The 22,543-nt window shown below is 24.7% G+C and overlaps 1 protein-coding gene across 1 annotated transcript; it reads left to right on the top strand.

Moving 5' to 3' along the window:
- Positions 1–534: 534 nt before the first annotated feature.
- On the top strand, positions 535–20,559 carry Adcy2 (adenylate cyclase type 2 Ac76E). The gene is made up of 17 exons (XM_011506712.1): positions 535–700; positions 6,872–7,216; positions 8,567–8,673; positions 9,312–9,423; positions 9,757–9,884; positions 11,126–11,284; positions 12,312–12,444; positions 12,993–13,060; positions 13,701–13,806; positions 13,888–13,946; positions 15,757–15,927; positions 16,636–16,879; positions 17,258–17,421; positions 17,838–18,075; positions 18,438–18,698; positions 19,264–19,384; positions 19,816–20,559. The coding sequence occupies exons 1-17, from the start codon at positions 593–595 to the stop codon at positions 20,079–20,081; spliced, it is 2,790 nt and encodes a 929-aa protein (XP_011505014.1). The 5' UTR covers positions 535–592; the 3' UTR covers positions 20,082–20,559.
- The last annotated feature ends 1,984 nt before the right edge of the window (positions 20,560–22,543 follow it).

The following is a 22,543-nucleotide window of genomic DNA, read 5'->3' as shown; positions in this document are numbered from 1 at the left end:
ATATATCATAACTACAAAGGAAAAAATTTAAATTAAATTTATATGCAAATAATAAGTAAAGCTCAGTCTCCGAATTATGCTTTCTCATCCATAGTAAATGTTTTTAATAAAATTCATTAGAAAAATAGAAAATTCATAAATGTATGTTATATAATATGTTAATTTCACATATAAGTTGCAGTCCTATTATTAGTAATTATAAGATATACTACAAGTTGATGGACAAATTAACCGATTAAAATTCAAATATCCATTAACTATCTTCTTTGATCCTAGAAAAAGCCTTCTTGTATCCTAATTCAAATAACACTCGATAAATTAGATTGTGAATTAGAAGAAAATACTTAAGAGAAAATATTTAAGAGACTATCAATAAAATACTCATTTAATTGATCATTAATAAAATTCATTTCTAATGGATGCAACGGTTTAACTTGATGTCCTTCAAAACTCAAATATTCTTTTAAATATAATATGGTATCTGCTAAGTGAGAAAGAAAAATTAACGAAATCAATACTTTTGCACATAGAGCGTCCTAAAAATGTTTCATTGGTGGTTGTCAATGAAGATGGTGACAAGGAACTACAAGAGATGCGCGACAGATACGAGGGAAAGTTGACAGCTTCGCTTTATACCAGCGTTCTTGCTGTTACCATCATTGCCATTTTGCCAACATTCATTTGTCTTTTTTGCCTTCACGTAAGTACTATATACTTATATACTCATATACTTTTATATATATATATATATATATATATATCATTAAGTGAATTTGCATTTTTAACTTTATTTGATGTTCATTTACATTTTTTCTCAGTGTTTAGGAACTTTTATCTGCTATATTTAATATAATATTTCACATATTCTATGCATACCAAGATGTAGATAATATCAAAATTTCGGACATTATTAGTTATTCGCGATAGTAAATATTACGAGAAAAATCAATCAATTAATAAATAGGACTAACGGAGTTATGACGTTTAAAATATACTTCCCTAACAAGTACTATTGAAAACTCTATGCAATTCTCATATTTATAAATAAAGTATTATAAAATCATGATCATTATTTCTGCTGTAATTTAAGTAGTTAAATTGTTTTAATAATCTTTCGCCGAATTTTTTTTTATAATTTTTCATGCTCTCATATCATATTATACGTTAATGCGTAGATTTCATATTTTCAAAGTATATCAATAAATTGTAAAATTCATAAATATTATTACTACCTTGAGTTAAATTTGAAATAGATAGTTTATATTATATTGTCAATAATTCCAAACAATTTTTTCAAAAATTTATAAACTACAAGATGAAATACAATTATTTTTCATTTTGAAAGATGGCTTTACTAATAATGAATAAGGAATAATTATTGATACAACAACGTGAAAATAAGTCTAATAAAGCATAAGATTAATTGACAATATGAACAAAAATTCCCTGAAGGGCTTTAATACTTGGCATATGCACAAGTTGATTTTGCCTGAAGGAGAATATTAACTCCTAATTCAGTCCGAAACTACATACTACTACGATTGAAGGCAACAACTTTCGTAAAGTATATTATAAATCAGTTTATCTACTTATAATTGCATTACATATTGTATTCCATATTTTAGATAACATTTTTGTAAATAGTATTGGTTGTACCACATTGCAGATATTAATTGCAGATATTCGAACCGTTTCAAAGAATACAAATAACATACATATAATATCGTGATATTTATTACTTCAAGAAACTCGAGCATGTTTATTAATTAATTATAATAATTGCAAATATACTTTTTTAAGGAATGGTAAATATGATAGAGCGTTTATAACAAAAATAGTTGTAAAAGCATTTATATCGTAACTTTCAGTATTTTCAACCTCAACCTTTATTAGAACATTGTTTAATTAACTCAATAATAAATAAGAAGCCTATAATTAATTTTAACTAAAAACGTAAATTTATGATAATATAATAATAAATAACAATGGAAATAATGAGAATAACACTAATAATGCTTTGTAATGATATTAATCCATTGGTTCATGTTAAGTTTCTTTTTATAAGCCTTTTTATAAGATGACAATACAGTAAATATTGTTACACATCCGCTGCATTTATAATTATATTTACAGAAACTCGTAATAAGAAATCACGTATCATATTCTAATTCGTTGTTATTACTTCGGCATCGACATCTCCATTGATTGCGGAATATGAAGCTGCGTGTCAATATTCTTATTTCTAGGTTACTTCCGTTACCTTTCGATGGTTCCTGATGCTCTGATTCATAATATAATGTTGCTTATCAGTATTGTCTTTTACAATAATAAAGCGCTTGATATACTGCACATTACTACTTTGCATAACATTCACAGATACATATTCTTCAAGAGATGCAAGATACTCCAATAATAAAGAGAGAGAAGATTATAAATTAGAAAGATCTTCCCTGAGGAAATTGATAGAGAAACAATCATTGGAATGGGCAATTGAGCTTAATTTAAACTTAAGAGCATCCGAAATTTCTATATTACATAGACAATAATGAAATTATCATTATCACACTGAAATTCATTCTGTCAATACACTAACAATCAAATTTAAACAATAATTGTACAATAACAATCTATGTGTATTAATTTATATTCTTAGTCGTTACGATTTTTTATATCTTTATAATTTATTATTATTATTATAACACATCCTAGTGTAGCTTCATAGTCCTATATAAGATATAAAAGAAAATTTTCAATCTTAATATACGTACTTATTGATTTATATTTTCAGATAGTTCAAAATTTAAATAAGAGCGTAAATATTTAATTACATAATAATTTTCAAATACAGTATATAATATAATAGTGGATAATGTCGGTTCATTTGGTCTTAGATAATAAATTATACATTTACATTGAGTAGAAAAGGTTTCTCCTCTTTTTCTCCTATTCGACTTTTTGTCCTCCTATCTTATCGTCCTTCTATAAAAACCAGACAAATGTTCCATTCCTCCTTATCCTTTTTTTTATTCCTGTGTCTTGTAAATAATGAACCAACAGACCGCCATGCTACTTATCATCATTATTCTGCCATAAAAAATTTTTTTTTTATCTACTCTCTCGCTTCATCAGACAAATACATCATCGCAAAATAGATACAGCATTACAATAATAATACAGTCGGTACCGTTCTATTCAATGTAATTCTAATATAACACTGGACACCGTTGGCAATTTATTAAAGTAAAAAAATAAAATGGGAAAATTGAAGAGATGTAACGTACTCTGACTAGTCTACATATTGTAATTGTAAATTGAAATTGAAGAACATTGGATAACTATCATACATCATATTCTACATATATTATAAGAAATCTATACATTATTTTATTTTATTTCTCGGTTGAATTTTTTCTCTCTCTTTTTTTTTTTTTTTTTTTTTTTACTGGGGCTTACATGAAGCTTTTTATTATTTCATTGTCATTAGTATCTCATATATTATTATTTATAAAATGGTGAGATCAATATCACGAAGAGCCTGGACCTATTTTAACAGGATATATAAATTGCGCATTATCTATGCATAATACTTACAATTGTTTATCACCTCTCTATATTGTTGTCAAATTTATTTATAATTTTTTTTTGTTTAATAAATTAATTGCCCTAGAAGAGTTCCGAAAGTCGTACCTGTTTTTTTTTTTTTCATTCCGATCCGTTTTAATAAATTATTCAATAGAATTGTCTAAGAGCCTTAGATGCCGCCTTCCCCTTTAAACTAAAAACCATTAAATTTGCTCCTATGTGAAAACTGACTTGAATGGAGATCTCATGAATCTGACATTGTCCTGATTATACATTACAAGTACTTGCACTTTAACGCACTCTTAAGTATGCCATGTAAGTGCATTATTGTAATAAATAAATAAAATTATCTTTATATAATTTTTAATAACTAGTACAAAAATTTTCAATTTAATCAATATAATACAAAAACATTAATATATTATTACAAAAACGCTAATTTTGTCATTTTGTGTAAAATGAAAAAAAAATTTTTTATATTTCCTTAAACAAATTCTACCATTTATCATACCATTTGCCATAAACTAGAAATTAAAATTATATTAATTTAACTTTATCATTTAATTAATTAATTAAATGGGTTAAAGCTAAGATAGCATTATACAGCTAGAATGGCGCGTTGTAGTAGACGTAGAAAAATTCTTAATATTTCATAGCATTATGATTGTTACATTCTTGATATAGCAACATTGTAACTATTACATAATATTTAATATTCGTTAATATTGATATGTATTATTATTTTTCTTTTATACCGTAGATAATTCGCACGTATCTTTTCCGTTCTTTGCATTAATCATTTTTAGTTACTTCGTCGCTTAGTTAATGACTCGGTATCGTATTTAATGATTAAATTTATTTAAAAACAAAGTAAAACTTGATTTTATTTCTCAAAACTCTATCAAAATTACATGAAATAGTTATTAACTTTTTAAACATTGAAATTTTTGGTTTTCTTAAATCATAATTACTAATCTGTTTAGCATTTTAACTATTGACACAACTTTATCTATTAATTCTAAAATGGTAAAATACGAAGGTTATTTCAAAATATAAAAACTATATTTGACTCGATGCATATTTAGAAATTTACTTAAAGTAGATTAAATCATAGCCTTTCTTACAAACGATTAGTGTGTTTAAATAGCATTAAATACATTTTTTAAATACTGAAACCTAAAAGTAGACATCAAGGAACTAAAAAAATATTTATTAACTAATTTAAATTAAAAGAAAATATAAATAAAATTTATAATTAAATTGATTGTTAAAATCTTTTTTATGATATTGTTCAAGGCGGGAAAAACATAACAAAATTCTTAATCTAATGTTTGCACAAATGTAGAAAATATTATATATTGTAGATATATCTTCAATGTAAAAAAAACTTTAAATTTGTTATAAAATAAATACAATGTAACTAATACATAGTTTATTCTAAAAGGCTAAACGATAATTGATTTATGTAATTAATGTAACTATTCTAACCAGTTAAATAGATGAGATAAATTATTACCATGAATTATTTGAAAATATTAATGATAAGATTAAAATATTATTTTAAATATTTGCTTTTAAATGTTGTTTTTTTTTTTTTTTTGGAAGCTTCTTAAAAATAATTTCTATCTATATTAAACTATAAATTATCTCGAGTCAAGTAAGTTGTAAAATAAATTAACTGTATTTACGTATTTAATTGTACTAAAATTTTTTACTAGAAAATTGATTAAATTATTTAATATACGTATGCAGTTCTTTCCATAAAAATAATTTCTTCGTCTGTAAATTGATATGACGAGTAATGTTTCTTTCATTTGCCAAGTCATACTATGACCGAAATCTCATATTCATTTTTTTTTTAACTTATCAAAAGCATTTTTATTCATATAATGAAATATAAAAATCTAATTACCTTTGTACAATACTTACTGTACTACGAACTATATACATTTATTTTAATGAATGATTTTATAATTTATTTTAATTGATTAATAAGGTGTGCAACGAATAGAGTTTTATCACAGATTATTTATCTTTCAATATCTATTAATTGTATTGGATTTATAAACTTCTGTTAATGCATAAACAGAATTATCGTGATAAAAAATATTAAATTATGTAAGATTACAAGTGCAAATTCTATAATTTAATCAGTAATTGTTAACTTTTAAAAATATACATTATTTTAGGCATTCATACATATTCGGAAAACAATGAACAATTAAAACTGAATTATTGCAAAAGTCATTTATCTTAAAAGTTCAAACTTGATATATTGAAAATAAAAAATTTTTCGCGTATAAAATTAAATACCTTCATTCGGTAAAACAATAGCAATATTTATCTCTATGAAATATGTAATTAACTGATGAAACTTTCCTATTATGTTATACAGTAAACTTTGTCGTGTATATGCCATTCATTTTTAAGTTAATTAACAGGTCTACTGACAGTTAAACTATGTTATTAACTAGTATATCGCCATAAGATTAATATATTAATAATAATTCATATATTTATGTATATTTATTATATATAATATATAGAAAAACAAAAGAAAAGAATATTAATCAAGTCAAATATATAATATATGTGATTATTATTATAAGAATATAACAATTAATTATTTTAATTACTTATATGACATACAGATATGCTAACATTACAAAAATATAAGTTATCCTATTTTTTTTTATATATTTTTTAGATAATAACTGGAGTAAAGAAAAATAATGACTGAAAAAGTTACATTTTGTCTTTGTTGACAAATTACAATGATCGATTAACAAAAGAATTAGAAAAAATGATACTTGCTGGTACATTTTCAAAATTTCATTAGAAAATTTTTTGTAATAAATACTAATTTATTCGACATTATTAGATTGCAAATTGCATAGTTTGCTATTATTCAGAGAATAGAGAATGCAAAAAACATGATAATGAAATAGAATTTGAAACTGTGAGATAACAGGGCTAATTAGGTTTCTCCACTCTTGGATCTTGTAATTGTAGTATTTATATATTTATATACTAGTAGTGGTAATAGCGTGTATATATATATATATATATATATATATATATATATATATATATCCTTTGAAATTATATTACTTTGAAATTATAATTAATAATATAATATCAATCATTATTACATAATTGTAATTTTTCTAAGTCTCTTATTACTGGTTTAATAATAAATTGATGTCCAAACTACGAATCCTTCATACCTGATTTCTGAATATTTTAAATTTACAATAATCAAAGATTTTTTTATTTCTTTCTTGTACAGGAAGCCCAGAATCTAAGCTCCGTATTGATGTATTTAGTAACTCTAGGGGTAATGCTATTATCTGCGATCTGTCTCTTAATCGCGACACAATTCCCTGCTAGTCTCAACTCTCATCATACTCGTCTCTTTTTTGGCCTCTTGGCCAGCACAATCCTTGGACTAGGATGTCTAATTCTTGAAGGGCCGGTACCTGTTTTTGTATCGGTACTCGCCGTCGTGGCCACTTTGCCGCGCGTGAGAGATCACAAGCCCTCCCTGTTTGGCTTTTGTCTAATAATTCTTTATGTCGTCAAAAGGATAATATGTTATTATATCTACGAAGATAAGCATCTCAAACTATACGAGGTATGTAACATTTTCTATTAATTAGAAATTAATTTGTACTTTTTAAAAAATCTTAATAAAATACGCCTGACTGAAATTATAAAATTATATCTCGTGCGACTATCCTATTTGCAACATCGATGCATTAATGAAAATCAAATTATTTATTATCTTCATGATATTGTTAGAATGAATCAGTCTATTGTGAAGAAATTTACACTTACATAATTATAAATACGTATAAAAAATATACGTATAATATGCATCGAATGAAACAATAACTTTTTAATTAATTTTTTCCTCTCTATATCAAACATTATAATTATTTAATTGTTTTATGCAATGTATTTATCGGCTAAAAATTTAAATTAATAATAAATACCAATAAGACGTTAATCTATATGCAGGTAAAGAGCGATGTGTTCTTCGTACTTGCAGCTTTCATAGCGGGCCTGTACTATCGAATTTTAACATCGCAAGCTCATCATCAAACATTTGCAAGTACAAAAACCATAATTGAATCGCGAATAAAACTTGAGTGCGAACGCGAGCAACAAGAGCAGCTTCTGCTCAGCGTCATTCCTGCCTACATTGCGGCCGAGGTTAATATTATTGTCTCTCTCTCTCTCTCTCTCTCTCTCTCTCTCTCTCTCTCTCTATTCATCTCTCCTTCTCTCCACCCCATGGATGTACATACACATATACACGAATGTATAGAAAGGCAAATACACGCATTTAACCACATACACATGATAATGTTATAAATTGTTCTTTTATTTATATTTTTATTTCATCTTATTTAATGAATATAATGCATACATTATGTTATTTTAAATTTCTTTCAAAACTTCCTTGCGCAAATAACAGAACGAAGGGTTAATAATTTTTGTAGTAATAAAATTTATAAAGCTAAAGCAATAAAACATCAATTGCCTTTAAGATAATAATTAAATTACAATTATAAAACATTTTCCATATAATTTTTGTTAAAATATTTATTAAGAAGAATATACATTTGTAACAAATATCTTAAATCGAGGAACTATTGACGAATATAATACGCGTTGTTTTGAACAATTAAAAAATTAAGACATTTAATGCAGCTAGTAAAAGAGACAAATATTTCCTTGAAATGTAGTCATTGAAAAATAGCATCTTTTGCGCAATATTTTTTTTAATACAAACATTATTAAAAATATCGATCTTTTAACCGACACCCATAAATTATTGACGAAATTAGTTTATGCATATATAAAAATAGAATATCATTGTTTAAGCATTATTAAAGTAATTTGAAAATTTTATTTATACGAATTTTAAATAAACGAAATAAATAAATCGAAAATATTTCAATTTCAAACTTTAATACAGGTAAAGCGTAGTATTATGTTGAAAATGGCAGACGCATGCCAGGAAGTTAGTAAATGCAAACAAACAAGATTTCATGAGATGTATGTACAACGTCACAATAATGTAAGGTAAGTGCAACGTATATAAATATAATCATATAAAAAAAAAAAGAAATAACGTGTATAACTTTTACTGGTTAATTTTATTACATTTTGCTTACGATAAATAGGAGGAATATTAATTACGAGATTTAATTAAATTTTTATAAGCTTTATTAATTATTCTTTTCATACCGATAACTAATGGAAAAATAATGTTGAATTGATAATATTTTTAACTTTGTTATTTAAACATTAGATGATTATTAAAATGTACTGTATATATAATCATAATTTATGCAATTAAGTGCTGAGAATTTGTATGGATTTTATTTAAAAAATAGAACATTTATTTACTAGTGTATAAAAATTCGCAGTATTAGATTAAAATTATATAAAATTAAGACAATAATGGACTAACATATACGAAATAAATACTATGAAACACCGAGGAACTATCGAAGATTTTACATTTAACATAATACATAAAAAATCTACTATTTAATATGCTTTGAAAATATGCATATAAAATTATGAAGGGATGTTCATAATAAAGATGAAGTATAGCTAAATTATAGAGAAACTTGTGAATTTGCATAGACGAATGTTAAAAGGGTAAAATTGAAAAATAAATAATAACGTCTACCAAACTCATTTTGCTTTTTTAGCATACTTTACGCAGATATTGTAAACTTTACAACACTTTCGGAGCAACTATCCGCTTCGGATCTGGTGAAAACTCTCAATGAACTTTTTGGGCGATTCGATCAAATTGCTCAGGTTTGTAAACAGCAAGGAAATGATTTGCAAACTATTACATTCTATTGAAATATGCTAAACTATGAATTGAAAATTGGTTATTTGTTAAGATAAAAAATTCACTTCGAATTCTTTTTACCAGTACTAATGGAAAGGATTCGCTTTTAAAGTAAAAAATTAAATAAAATTAACTTTCGAACGTTCATCGAAAAAAGCTTCACTTTCATTTGAAATTAATTCTTCTACTAATAATTACAATAATACTAGTGATCAATTAATAATTCTCCTAATAACATTTTAACGGGCTTAAAATAATATTATTGTTAATATAAAATTGTTTCTTTGTCTTTCCAGGATAATCAGTGCATGAGAATAAAAATTCTCGGAGATTGTTATTACTGTGTTTCCGGACTTCCTGTGTCAAGACCAAATCATGCTTACAATTGCGTTAATATGGGCTTGCAGATGATTGATGCTATACGGTAATGAATTCATTAATATTCTCATTTTAAACAAAAATAATTTTTGTATTTTTCGAATGATTAGTAAATATTTTTTCGTTTAATTGTTTATTTATTAGACATAAATTATTGATTTATTTTATTTTAATGAAATTATGCAAATTTTTACTTACAAATTAATTTTAATTTAATCGTAAATTTATTTAGGAATTTAATCACGAATTATTGAAAAATTATTGCAGAAATTGCATTAAATCATTTTAATGAGCCTTAATTTTTAAAATATTAATTATGAAAATAAAAATATTACTATTACTTGTATAATAAATAATTTGACCCATTTATTTTAAATATTACATCAACACTTATAACATATCTATTATTATTATTATTATTATTATTATTATTATTATTATTATTATTATTATTATTATTATTATCAACTAATTTAACAATTTTGAAATGAGCTTATTAAAAACAGATAAAAATCATCACTGTAATACTGAATACTAAAGTAATTATTCAAAACAAATAACACTTTTCACAAGTATTTTGTACATTATTCATAAGTGATAATAATTAAAATATAATAGAAACACTTTATAACATTTGGTTTTATATGTTATTAATTATTAAATATGAATTTACTCTATGATTAATTAATACCTCCAATTATATTATTATTCCGCTTCATTTAAGTTTGATCATTAGACTGATGATAGTTTTATTCAAAGAACAAACTCTATTTTTAATTGTCATGTTACTATTTATAGATAATCATATTTCCGATTATACTCCTCTAGAGTATTTTTTTATGTTACGATTTGAACATTAGCATTTCCTTATGATTCCTCACGCAATTTGAAATGTCATTAAATAAAGGAATTTATGTATCTTCACACTACACAATAAATAACTCTTATTAATAACATAAATAATTAAGCGCGGAAAAATATTTTATTTTAAAATAAAATTGAAATTAAATTGATAATTTTATGAATAATTTAAACTAAAATATGTGTGTGTGTGTGTGTGTGTGTTCGTGCGTGCGTGTGTGTGCGCGTGCGTGCGTGCGTGTGCGTGCGTGCGTGCGTGTGTGTGTGTGCGTGCGTGTGTGTGTGTGTATTTATAAGCTTCTTTCGTGACTTTTGAATCGAAACACAAATACGGAAAACAGAATTTTTTAAGAGAAATTAGTGATTTATTTTTTTAATATTAGATATAAGAATTAAAATTTTGATAACTATTCGATGTTCGTGCAGTTTCGTGCGTGAAACAACAGGTTTCAATGTCGACATGAGAATTGGCATCCATACCGGAAACGTCTTATGTGGAGTTCTTGGTCTTCGGAAATGGCAATTTGATGTCTGGAGTGACGATGTGACTTTAGCCAATCATATGGAAAGCGGTGGCGTGCCTGGGTTAGTACTGTGTTAATTATTTATTGAAGCTTTAAAAACTCCGGCAGATCTTTATTTAAGATGGGAACGGAAATTATGGATTTAGAAACCGCTATTAGTTAATATTAGGCAATATACTATGAATTTACACGTTTTTGTTAATAGGGACGAGAAGAAAACAAATTTGATAACATTTTATATTTTACATAATATACATTTTATACTGCGTAAAGTATATTCCTCGTTATCTTATAATTGAGAAAATAACTAAATGCTTCCTATAAGAATCTACTAACTTATAATTGAGATATATTAGTAATAATAAAAAGTAATGACAATTATCGTTATTTCGTTTAATATTACGTGGAAAAATTAAAATTATAATATATATTATCAATCAATTTACTATGAAACATGAATTAAAAATAATTAATTGCCCATCTGTACTTTTGAATCTTTGCTGATGTAATTATCATCTTTGAGTGTACTACACTATGACTCACGCACTCCGACTTTGTAATTACATTTTTAATCAAAATGATTTGATAAATAAAAACTTAAAACAGAAATTGAGATTAGAATTTAATATAAAAGAACAAAATTAATTTAGCCCTTGTATTATTACGTTATTGAATATAAAAAAAAAATAATATAAATGTAGTAAATAAACTTATGATATTTCTATAATGTAAATCAAGTAATCATTAAATTTACCGTCCCTTTCTTTAAATTAATAATTAAATTTTATATTTAAATGTAGCAAAATCAAGAATAATATTAATTTAATTGACTATATAATTATATCAGCATTTGTCTAGAATAATATAAGTCGTTTCCTTTATTTTCGTTCTTTACTAATTTACAATTTACATAACGTATCATTAAATACTAAAGTTCAAATAAACGGATAAGGTCAGTGATTGGAAATTTAAACAAACAATATTGATATATTATGCTTTAAATTACTTTGTATAAAAATTTTATCCATGATTTAATTTTGTAGTTGTGTCTACTAAAAATTCTTTATAGAAATTACTTAAATATATAGAAGAGTTCACGTGACGAAAGCAACACTTCTGCAGCTCGGCGATCGCTTTGAAGTAGAACCGAGAAACGGAGAATTTCGCGAAGGTTACCTGGCCGAGCACAATGTCGAAACATTCCTCATCATTCCACCAAAGGTTAGATCCAATCAATATTAAAGAATAATATAAAAAAAATCGAATTAATAATAATAATAATAATAATAATAATAATAATAATAATAATAATAATAATAATGATGATGATGATGATGATGATGATGATGATGATGATGATGATAATAATGATGATGATGATGATGATGATGATGATGATAATAACAACAACAACTATGGTAACAATAACAATAATGATAATTCTAATGATAATAATGGTCGTAATAGCAATAGAAATAATAATAATAATAATAGTGAGATGAAGGAGAATCGATAATGAGAATAACAATTATTATTGTATAGGTGAAAGCTAATAAACTGCTTCGAATAGAAACTGTCAACCACAAACTTTCGTTTTTATAAATTTCTGACAATCTCTTATTACATGAACTACAATTCAATACATAAAACGAGCAAATTTAAGTAATGCTTTAAAAAGTAAAACTTACATACATCATTGTGTAAAATAATTCATATATTTACACGTTTAAAGGCTTCTTAATTATGTATTATTATTTTTACGTTTACAGAAAAATAAAGAGGAGAGCGAAGGAGAGAATGACAAAATAATTCAAAGTTCAAGTCGTATACCCTCACGGTAAAAACAATTATATTCCTCACAATCAAATTCTTAAGTAAATTATAAATAGTTTTGTCATAAATGTGATAGAAAATATGTATTATATTATTTAAAAATCAATCAATATTTTTTACAAAAATTATTATTCAATTAATTCATTATGAATTCATTTAGTATTGATGGATATGTAATTATACAATAGTACAAATATTTTAATAATAACATATTTGTCAAATTTATCTGAATTAGAATATATTTTTGATAATTTATATTTTCTCTATTAATGTTAATGAAGGCATTAAATGAAAGATTTATTGCTTTATTTGTAAGAATATTGGTTGTTTCTATTAATAATATTAATTCTTTTGATAACTTATTTTTATGTTCATCAAAGTAAAAGCCCACCAGCTAACTATAAATAGCATTCAAAAGCAAATTCAGTGAAAGAAATTACTATTTCTTTATTATAAAATTTTTTCGAAGAATTAAAATATATAGTAATTACCTATACGTGAACAGTCAAATGGAAAATATTTGTTTTTAATACAAGAGCGAAGTAATAAAAAAGTTGATAAATTTATTGAAAAATTGTAAACGTACTGAACTAATTACACTTCAGAAATTACCTTGACAATTAATTGAAGAAATTACTCATTAGGTCTAGACCAAGCAGTAAAATGACAAAATATGTTGAATGTTGGGGTGCTGACAAGCCATTTGCGAATATCGCAGAGTCGACTTTAGCAAAAAATATTGGCCTCACAGTAAGTGATATTTATTGTTTGTATGGTTTTTATTATTATTGCAACGATATTAAATATCAGAAATATTAAATATTTTTACAGAGTATAGCAATGATCGAGTCAAATTTATTGATTAATAACTCTACTTGTTTTGATGTGAAGTAAGTGTAAATCTGCCCGCATATCTTATTACGAATAGAATATATAAATTCAAAAACATAATTGATCGATTTTCATTTTCATAAAAAATATTTTTACTAACATTAAGGCTTCAAATATTCTATTAAAGTAGATATCATGTTAATGATTGAAAATTATTTTAAAGTGTTTTATAATAAAAACATTAGGGTACAATAAAAATCAATAAAACATTGCGAGTAAAAGCACAAAATCTATATAATATTACTATTTTTCTTCAATTTTATAGAATAATATATTTTAAGAATAAAAAATCCGCAGCTTTTGATTTAGTATATTACTTTAAACTTCAAGCAATGAAATATATTTTTAAAGAAAATAAATTTTAAATTATAATTATATATATATATATATTTTTTTTAATCTCGTTTTAAGTCGAGTAATTTCAAGAAATATTATTTCACATCATGAATTATCAAATAGAATAATCTTTATTCATTAAATATATAAATCCACCTATCAACTTGATTTCGTTGTTTTAGTCTTAAAAAAAGTCGATTTAAAAATAATCTCCCACAATCGTAACTTCTCTAACATACATATTCTTTCCATTTTTTCACATCCGAAGAATTTTATAAATCTCAAATCAATCTCATATAATATAATATACACCTCAAGAAGTCACGTAGATGGCTCATTCTGAAATATAACGATTAGCCTTTTATTTCAACAATTTCCTTAAAATAATTATAATTATAATAATAATTAAACTTATCTTATTATTCAAAATAAATGATCCGATAAAAATTTTCAGAATGTTCAAGAGTTATGTGTTCTATTTATATGATACAAAATTAAAAATCTTCTTGAAAAATAAAATATAATTTAAAAATACATCGATAAATGTATTGTTGTAAATGTATTGGAAGTAATAATAGATAAATAGAAAAATGTATATAAATAAATTCATAAACCTATAACTACATTAATCTAAGATAAATAATTAGCAAGACTCATATTTTCTATTAATCTTTTAGAATATAATTTTATAATTCTAATGTTTTAAAATGAATATAAACAAATTTATAATTTATCAATGAGTTTTTTGTTTTATTTCTTAGAAAAAATTTGTTTCTTAGCCATTTCATGATGAAAATTGTGATTCTCTTCAGAATATAATATAATGCACCGTTTAATTAACTGCCATTCATATTCATATCTCTAGTAATAATTATGAAAGATATGTTGTGGACGTATTCATTAAGAAGTTTCTACTAATTTGAATCTTATATTTTATTATATAATGTAATAACCATATAATCTGTATCTCGGCATTTACATTTATAAATGGACTTGTTTATACTATTTATACATGTAGCATGAACAATATCTACACTCGGTAAAAACAATAATTACACTACTTATAAGCAATTTCCGTGTTTAATATTTATAGAAATTTACAAAATGTTAAGTAATCTATCGACCTAATCTTTCTAATATTAATTTTACTGCATTCAATTGAGTATTAAATTTCAGAGAAATTACATATCGCAATCTAAAGAAAAAGATGATTTCTATGATCAATTTTATGTTTTTAAGGCAAACATTGACAGTTCGAGATTTTTCTGCTAAACCAGACAGTACTATAAGTACCTAAAAATTAATGGATTATTTCATTTCTTATCTATATTGTTGATTATTTATTAATACAATCGTGCTAAACTATATTTTAAACTATATTTTCTTTCACTCTGAATCGAATAAATTGAATAATAAAGGAAATATACTACTACTACTACCGATAATAATAATGATAAAGTCTATGGCTTATAGGCAATGGTGGAGTAGAGGTGAAGTGATGTCAAACTTGACTTATTGGTTCAAGGATATAAGTCAAGAACAGCAGTATCGGGCGCAAAGAGATGAACAATATCCTTGGTACGTTCTCATCTCAACCTTCCTCTATCTGATTATGTTCTTCATACAAATAATCTATTTACCTGGGTTAGTATACATAATTCTTGTATGTTTAATTACAAAAAAAAAACGCTTATTTTGCTTTTAACATGAAAATTATTTAAAAGATAATTTAGAATATAAAATTGAAACGAAATACAGATCGCAGTCATTATTTAAACGTTTCTGAATAAAATATTAAAAGTATATGTTGCAAATTGAATCGAGAAAATAAAAATAATTTTAATGCGAGCATTAAAAATATTCTAGGTATTTTAAGTTTAATTATAGAATTTTAGAAAAAAAAAACTTATAATAAGTCTATGAATACGGAATAATTATATTGATGCAGACTCTGATAATAAGATAAATGAATTGAAAATCATACTAATATATTTTAAGAAATATAATATTTTTACTACGAAATAGCCGCTGAAACCAAATGTACTTAGAGATGTTAATTTACAAACACACATACACACACATATTCATAGCTTTTAGCCGTTTTTATGAAAAACCAAAATAATAAAATATTAAACAAAATGACGTATATTCGATGAATCTCCATTGGTTTAATTATAGTCGAAAAGTTCGATGAATTAAAATACTTTTGAAAATAACGCACTACAAATTATGTTTACTTTTATTAAATTTTCTAAAATAATAATTATTATGATTCACACGAGCTATTAATGAAAATTAATGTTTACATCATAGCAAACATTGCATTACATACGTACGTATTAACTTTGATAGAAACGTAACGATCTATGGATGCTTCGGTGCTGGAATAATCGGACTGTCAATACTCTCAGCAATTTCATGGTTTTCAAGTAAGACAAATATAAGTTATGGAAATGAGAACCACAAGATAGAACGTGTGATTCTGAGTCGAGGAATCAGAATATTTGTATATTTGATAACAACTATTCTAGCGATCTGCTCATGCGTTATTAGTCTTACCAACGTTGATTCTAAATGGGAAAATAACATGGCCACGGTAAAAAAATTTATCCGCTATTATAAATTATATTTATATAGAAAATTACCAATAAATAAGGATAAAAATTCTTAAATATTAATTTTGTACTTTTTTTCTTTTTGTACATTTACAAATGTCTCTTTCCAATAATTAGGTAATCGACTCATTAACTCTAAAATTTCTTCTCTGCGCTGTACTATACGAAATTCCTTTTTTCACGTTTTACATAATTATTATGTATTTTAAGAGTAACTCAATTTTATAAATAATAAACATTATTTATACGATAAAGTGATATGATTCGCTTACATTATGAACTGGAATGTCCGTAAATTTTACAAAGGGCTGCAATAAAAATTATATTAATATAATGATTAAATATACTTTGTATTTTAGATGTACGTAGAGTGTGCGGTGATTGCGTTGGTCGTCGGATGGACTCATCTAAGGGTAGGATTGGTCCTCAAATTCGCTGTGATGGTTGTTTCGATTTGTACATTCCTTGGTATATTTTCGAAATGCCTCGTCATCCAGGATTATTATACTGACCCGAAAAATGAGTAAGAATTGTAATATATAAATACATCAAACAATAAAATATATTTCTTATCTTTAAATACGAATATTCTTATTTCTTAATTGATGAAGTACATCGATCTCTTTTAGATGCGCAACCTATGATTAAACAAAACGATTCTAACTTTCTCTATCGAACCGAATATTTCTCTATTGATATATTCGGCTAATTGAATTATCTATCTCTATGTTTTGGATTAACTATTTTATTTATATACAAAATAAATATCTTGATATTCATAAAAATTGTTAGGCGTACTTCGTTAACATACAGATTACGTATAATTATAATTTTTTAATGAATAAATCATTTTACAATTAGAGTTTGTATAGGGACTTTTATTGGTTCAGTTTTTAAATATAGACAGATAAATCTTTCAAAAGAGCGTATGAATTGCAGATTTTTCAAAATATACTACTTAATTCAAATTGGCTTTCTCTTGGGTCTCGTGTGCTTAATATTACATGTACTTGATCGAAGAATTGAGTACACCTCGCGCACCGATTTTTTATGGAAAAACAAACTGAAAGTTGAACAAGATGAGGTTGAAACAATGAGGGGCATCAATAAGATTCTCTTAGAAAATATTCTTCCTGCTCACGTAGCTGGACATTTTCTTGCTTCGCGAGAAAATCAGGTAATAGCTTAATTATTTTATAACATCTAATCGCAAAAATAATATTATATAAACTAAAAGAAAATCATAATGTGTAATTAATTAGTGTACATAAAACATTAATAAACTTATGCCTATGTCATATAATAGTTTACATTACTTTGTTATTTCCCTTAACAAATCATGGAATGTTTAGTTTATAATTTAATTCGCAGAACATTTTTAAAAGTCAGTTTTATATAATTTAACACACATCAAAGATTTTTAGAATTGACATCAATATTAGTCTTTTAATAATTTTTAAATAAATAATACGTATTCAATTACGCGATATACTTATTTGTATTGTTACTGGCTTGTGACTGTAAATTAATGCTTTTCAGAAACAGGATCTATATCACGAAAGTTACAGCAGCATTGCTGTTATGTTCGCTTCAATTCCAAATTATAAAGAATTTTACGACGAGACGGATATTAATAAACAAGGCTTGGAATGTTTAAGACTATTAAATGAGATCATTTGTGACTTTGATAAATTGCTACTCAAGCCCAAGTACTCAAGTATTGAGAAAATTAAGACAATAGGCAGCACTTATATGCTCGCTTGTGGCCTTAGTCCCGGAAAGGAAGATGGAGATGGATCGGTATAAAAGATATTTTATTTAATATTATAAATAACGTGACGACAAGCTACTCCATTACATAATTATATAATATCTAATAATTAACTATAATTATAAAATGTAAAAAGACTAGATAAAATTTCTAAAATGGCAACATTTCGTTATTAGATCAAGTCACAAACAGTATTCTTTAATTATAGAAAATAATTAATGATGAAACATAGTGTTTAATTCAAAATTAGAATATTATTCAAAAGCTTATAATTATTGTTTTATATTGGAAGTAAATATTAGATTTTTGTAGAATATTTTGCTCTTAAATTCAATAAATATATTATTAATATATTTCGTTATTTTCTCTTCAACTACAGATTCCATGTATCAATACTAATTTTAAATCTACATTCTCTAAAATTCTAATACATATATTTTTAGTTTGATCTAACAAAAACATATTACAAAATTCCTGTTAAAAATTAAATATGTATTGAATCTCTGCTTTTCTCATTTATAATAAAATAGCAATATAACAAATATAATGATCGATCGAATATAAATCTGTAATATACAAACCAATTTGTTTTAGATTGATTTTAGCAAACAACAAGAGCACAATATTATAGTTCTTGTCGAATTTGCCATTTCTCTTATGACCTTATTAGATCAAATTAACAGGGAATCATTTCAAAGATTTAAATTAAGAATAGGTGAGTTCGATAAAACATTACTATTTCTATACAAAAACTTCTTTTTTTTTTTTTTTTTTCCATAAAAATCTCATCATAATAGTATAAAAATCAATTTCATTACAAATTATGGTCGTGATTTAAATGTAATAAATAAACATTAAAATTTGCATTTACTACAAAATGACTGCTTGTAATTTTGTAAAATATATAAATTGCTATACTAATCATTTATTCCTATTATAAATTAAAATAAATACAGAGCTTTAACTGCTTTTAAATTTATATTTTTCAATTTCGTTCCTTCATATATAATTATAAATACGCAAATTGTAATTTGTTAATTTAATCGTCCCGCATTTACGTGCATGTTCAATTGCAATGTTCCGTAATGATTCTTAAATATCCGTTTTTATTAAAATTGTTGGCGTTTCTTTGAATGTTCTGTGTAGGACTGAATCATGGACCAGTGATAGCCGGAGTCGTAGGTGCACAAAAACCTCAATATGATATTTGGGGAAATACCGTAAATGTTGCTTCCCGCATGGATAGCTGTGGCGAAATGGGTAAAATTCAAGTCACCGAGGATACAGCCAAAATATTGAAGAATGTAGGTTACGAACTTACTTGTCGGGGGCCAATCTACGTCAAGGGCAAGGGAACCCTGACGACTTATTTCGTGAAGACCCCTTTCGACAACAGAGAAGATAATTACTAATGTTTAATTGTAATTTATAGTGCATGCATATTCTACGTTAAAAACAATTACAATAAGACTTTAAGCTTCGATCATTCAATGATTTGAAAAAAAAAATATATTTATTGATTTACTGTTTTATCGAATATGATGGACTGACAACGTCATATAATTTCTTTGGATTCGTAAAGCTACAATTATTACATTAAATATACACTAATCAATATTTTAAAGAACATTAACAATAAAATTGTGTGTTTTAAAATGCCATCAAATTTGTGTTCACTTTTTAATTAAATGACTGACAATCATTAGGAAGTCGATATAAGCATGTAAAATTGTCTATATTCTTCCGAATGTAATTATAAATTGTATCCATGAGTTTTATCTAGAATTAAAATCGAATAGAACTCGAAAAAGAGTGATTAAGTTGAAATCGTTTTTTTGTTAATGGCAATACAATGATGCTGTCAACATGGTTTATCTTAGGAAAAAAAATTTTTTTTAATTTCTTTACAAATTTATATATTTCTTGTATATTTACAATTAATAATTTATCCTAAATTAGTACCACATTCGCATAAAATTTATTTATTCTTGTAATGAATTTATTGTAAAAATAATGTTAAACAACATCAGTAAGGAGCAAATTTATATATGTACTGAAGAAATTAGCGACTCATTTGTTAGCAGTAAAATTTAAAAGAATTTGTTAAATTTTCTAAATATTTGCTAGATTCGAAGTAACAATGAATCCGAAATTTCAATTAAATATGAAATTATTGAAAAATATCGAAAATAATATAAATCCCAAATGCTAAAGCGTTTATGGTGTAACGGTAAATATTCTCGGATTAAATCATAAATTAGTGTACAAAATTACATATTCTGAATGATAGAATATTTTACTGTGAAAAACATTTGTCGTATAATTTTACGTTGAAACTTTATACTTTCTCGTAAGATACATCTTGTATAATATGTTTCTATTTAAAAAATATAATTATTCTGATTTATTTATTATCAAACAATTTAATTTAAAAATGACAATTATTTTCTACAATAAAACAAACATACCATGTCCCCCATGCGCTATTTAGTATTTTATTTATATATTTCACAAAATTTAATAGAAATATTACAAATATTAATAATATTCGTGTTTAAAAGTATGTTATGTCAGATGCGTACCAACGTACAATTTTCCATTTAAAACAATAATAGTAGTAAAATTGTATAGAAAATGATTAGGATCAATGTATATACTATGCGAAATTATGAATATTTTATGGGGATGAAAATTTCTTTTCTATTTAGAAAGTATTTCACCTCGAACTGATTTATCGGCTTTATCGATGGTAATATTTAGTACTCCTCTTTAATAAAAAATTTAATGTATAAGCTTTAGTTTAATATAAAGTTCATGGGTAAGTTTAAAAATATTAATATTAATCGTTTATTAATTTAAATTTGAAATTTTTCTTTAAAATTATCTTTGAATAATAATTCACAACTATTATCTTCACGGATATTATTTATTTATATGCACGTGCTATAATAAATTCCACTCAGCCAACCGAAATGTGTGATGAAATGTATAAAATGTATAGAAAAGCTTATGATTTACTTATAAATAAAATTATAAACAATATAAAGATTTACTTTATATTAAGAAATCCAAAAATATGAACTCATTGATTTTTATATTAAACATATTGATTACTATATCCAAATTATGAAAATTTTAACAATAAATATAATTCAAGTGAATATATTATATTCTTTTGTTAAAACTCTCTTAATCTGAATATATAATTTTATATGTATTATATTTTATTGTATTTATATTTTGTTCTATAACCGAATAAAATTCAAAATATACAAAGGAATTACAAACAAAGCGATAAATATGCATACTATTATTTTTGCCTTTATTATAATACAGAATATAATATAATAGAAATGTAATAATAGAAACACAGTCATTCATATTAGAAATATTATTTTTAATTTTTCAAACATTTCTCATTTAAATCTCACCGCTCATTATCGATAAAATTAAATTATAACTTACAGTGTACATGGTACAGCCAACACTCAGTCATTACAATGTAAGTCGGAACGATATAAACAAACGAACAAGCATAATATGACAATAAATCCTTAAATAAGTATAGACCCAATAAGAAGAAGCATCAGTTGTAGATCTTTCAGTTATTCACATTCGTATTTTAAATTTAATTCTAATTTAAATGTTCCTATGTGAAGAAATTAAAGGAATCGAACATATTTATTTTATCGAAAATTCATATATTGAATAAATAAGCTTTAAATTTATCACAGTATAATATTAAAACAATTTAAACAAGCAATTATTTAACATCTTACGCATAACTCAAAATTATAAATAAATCAATTCTTATTGGAAAAAAAGGAATAATTGAGGTTATACACTTCATATTCAAACATAATTGAGTAAACGT

This window comes from Ceratosolen solmsi, unplaced genomic scaffold, assembly GCF_000503995.2.
Source record: "Ceratosolen solmsi marchali unplaced genomic scaffold, CerSol_1.0 scaffold6, whole genome shotgun sequence".
NCBI classification, from domain to species: domain Eukaryota; kingdom Metazoa; phylum Arthropoda; class Insecta; order Hymenoptera; family Agaonidae; genus Ceratosolen; species Ceratosolen solmsi.
The sequence above is the reverse complement of the archived record's forward strand: the minus strand, read 5'-3'. Positions and strand labels throughout refer to the sequence as shown.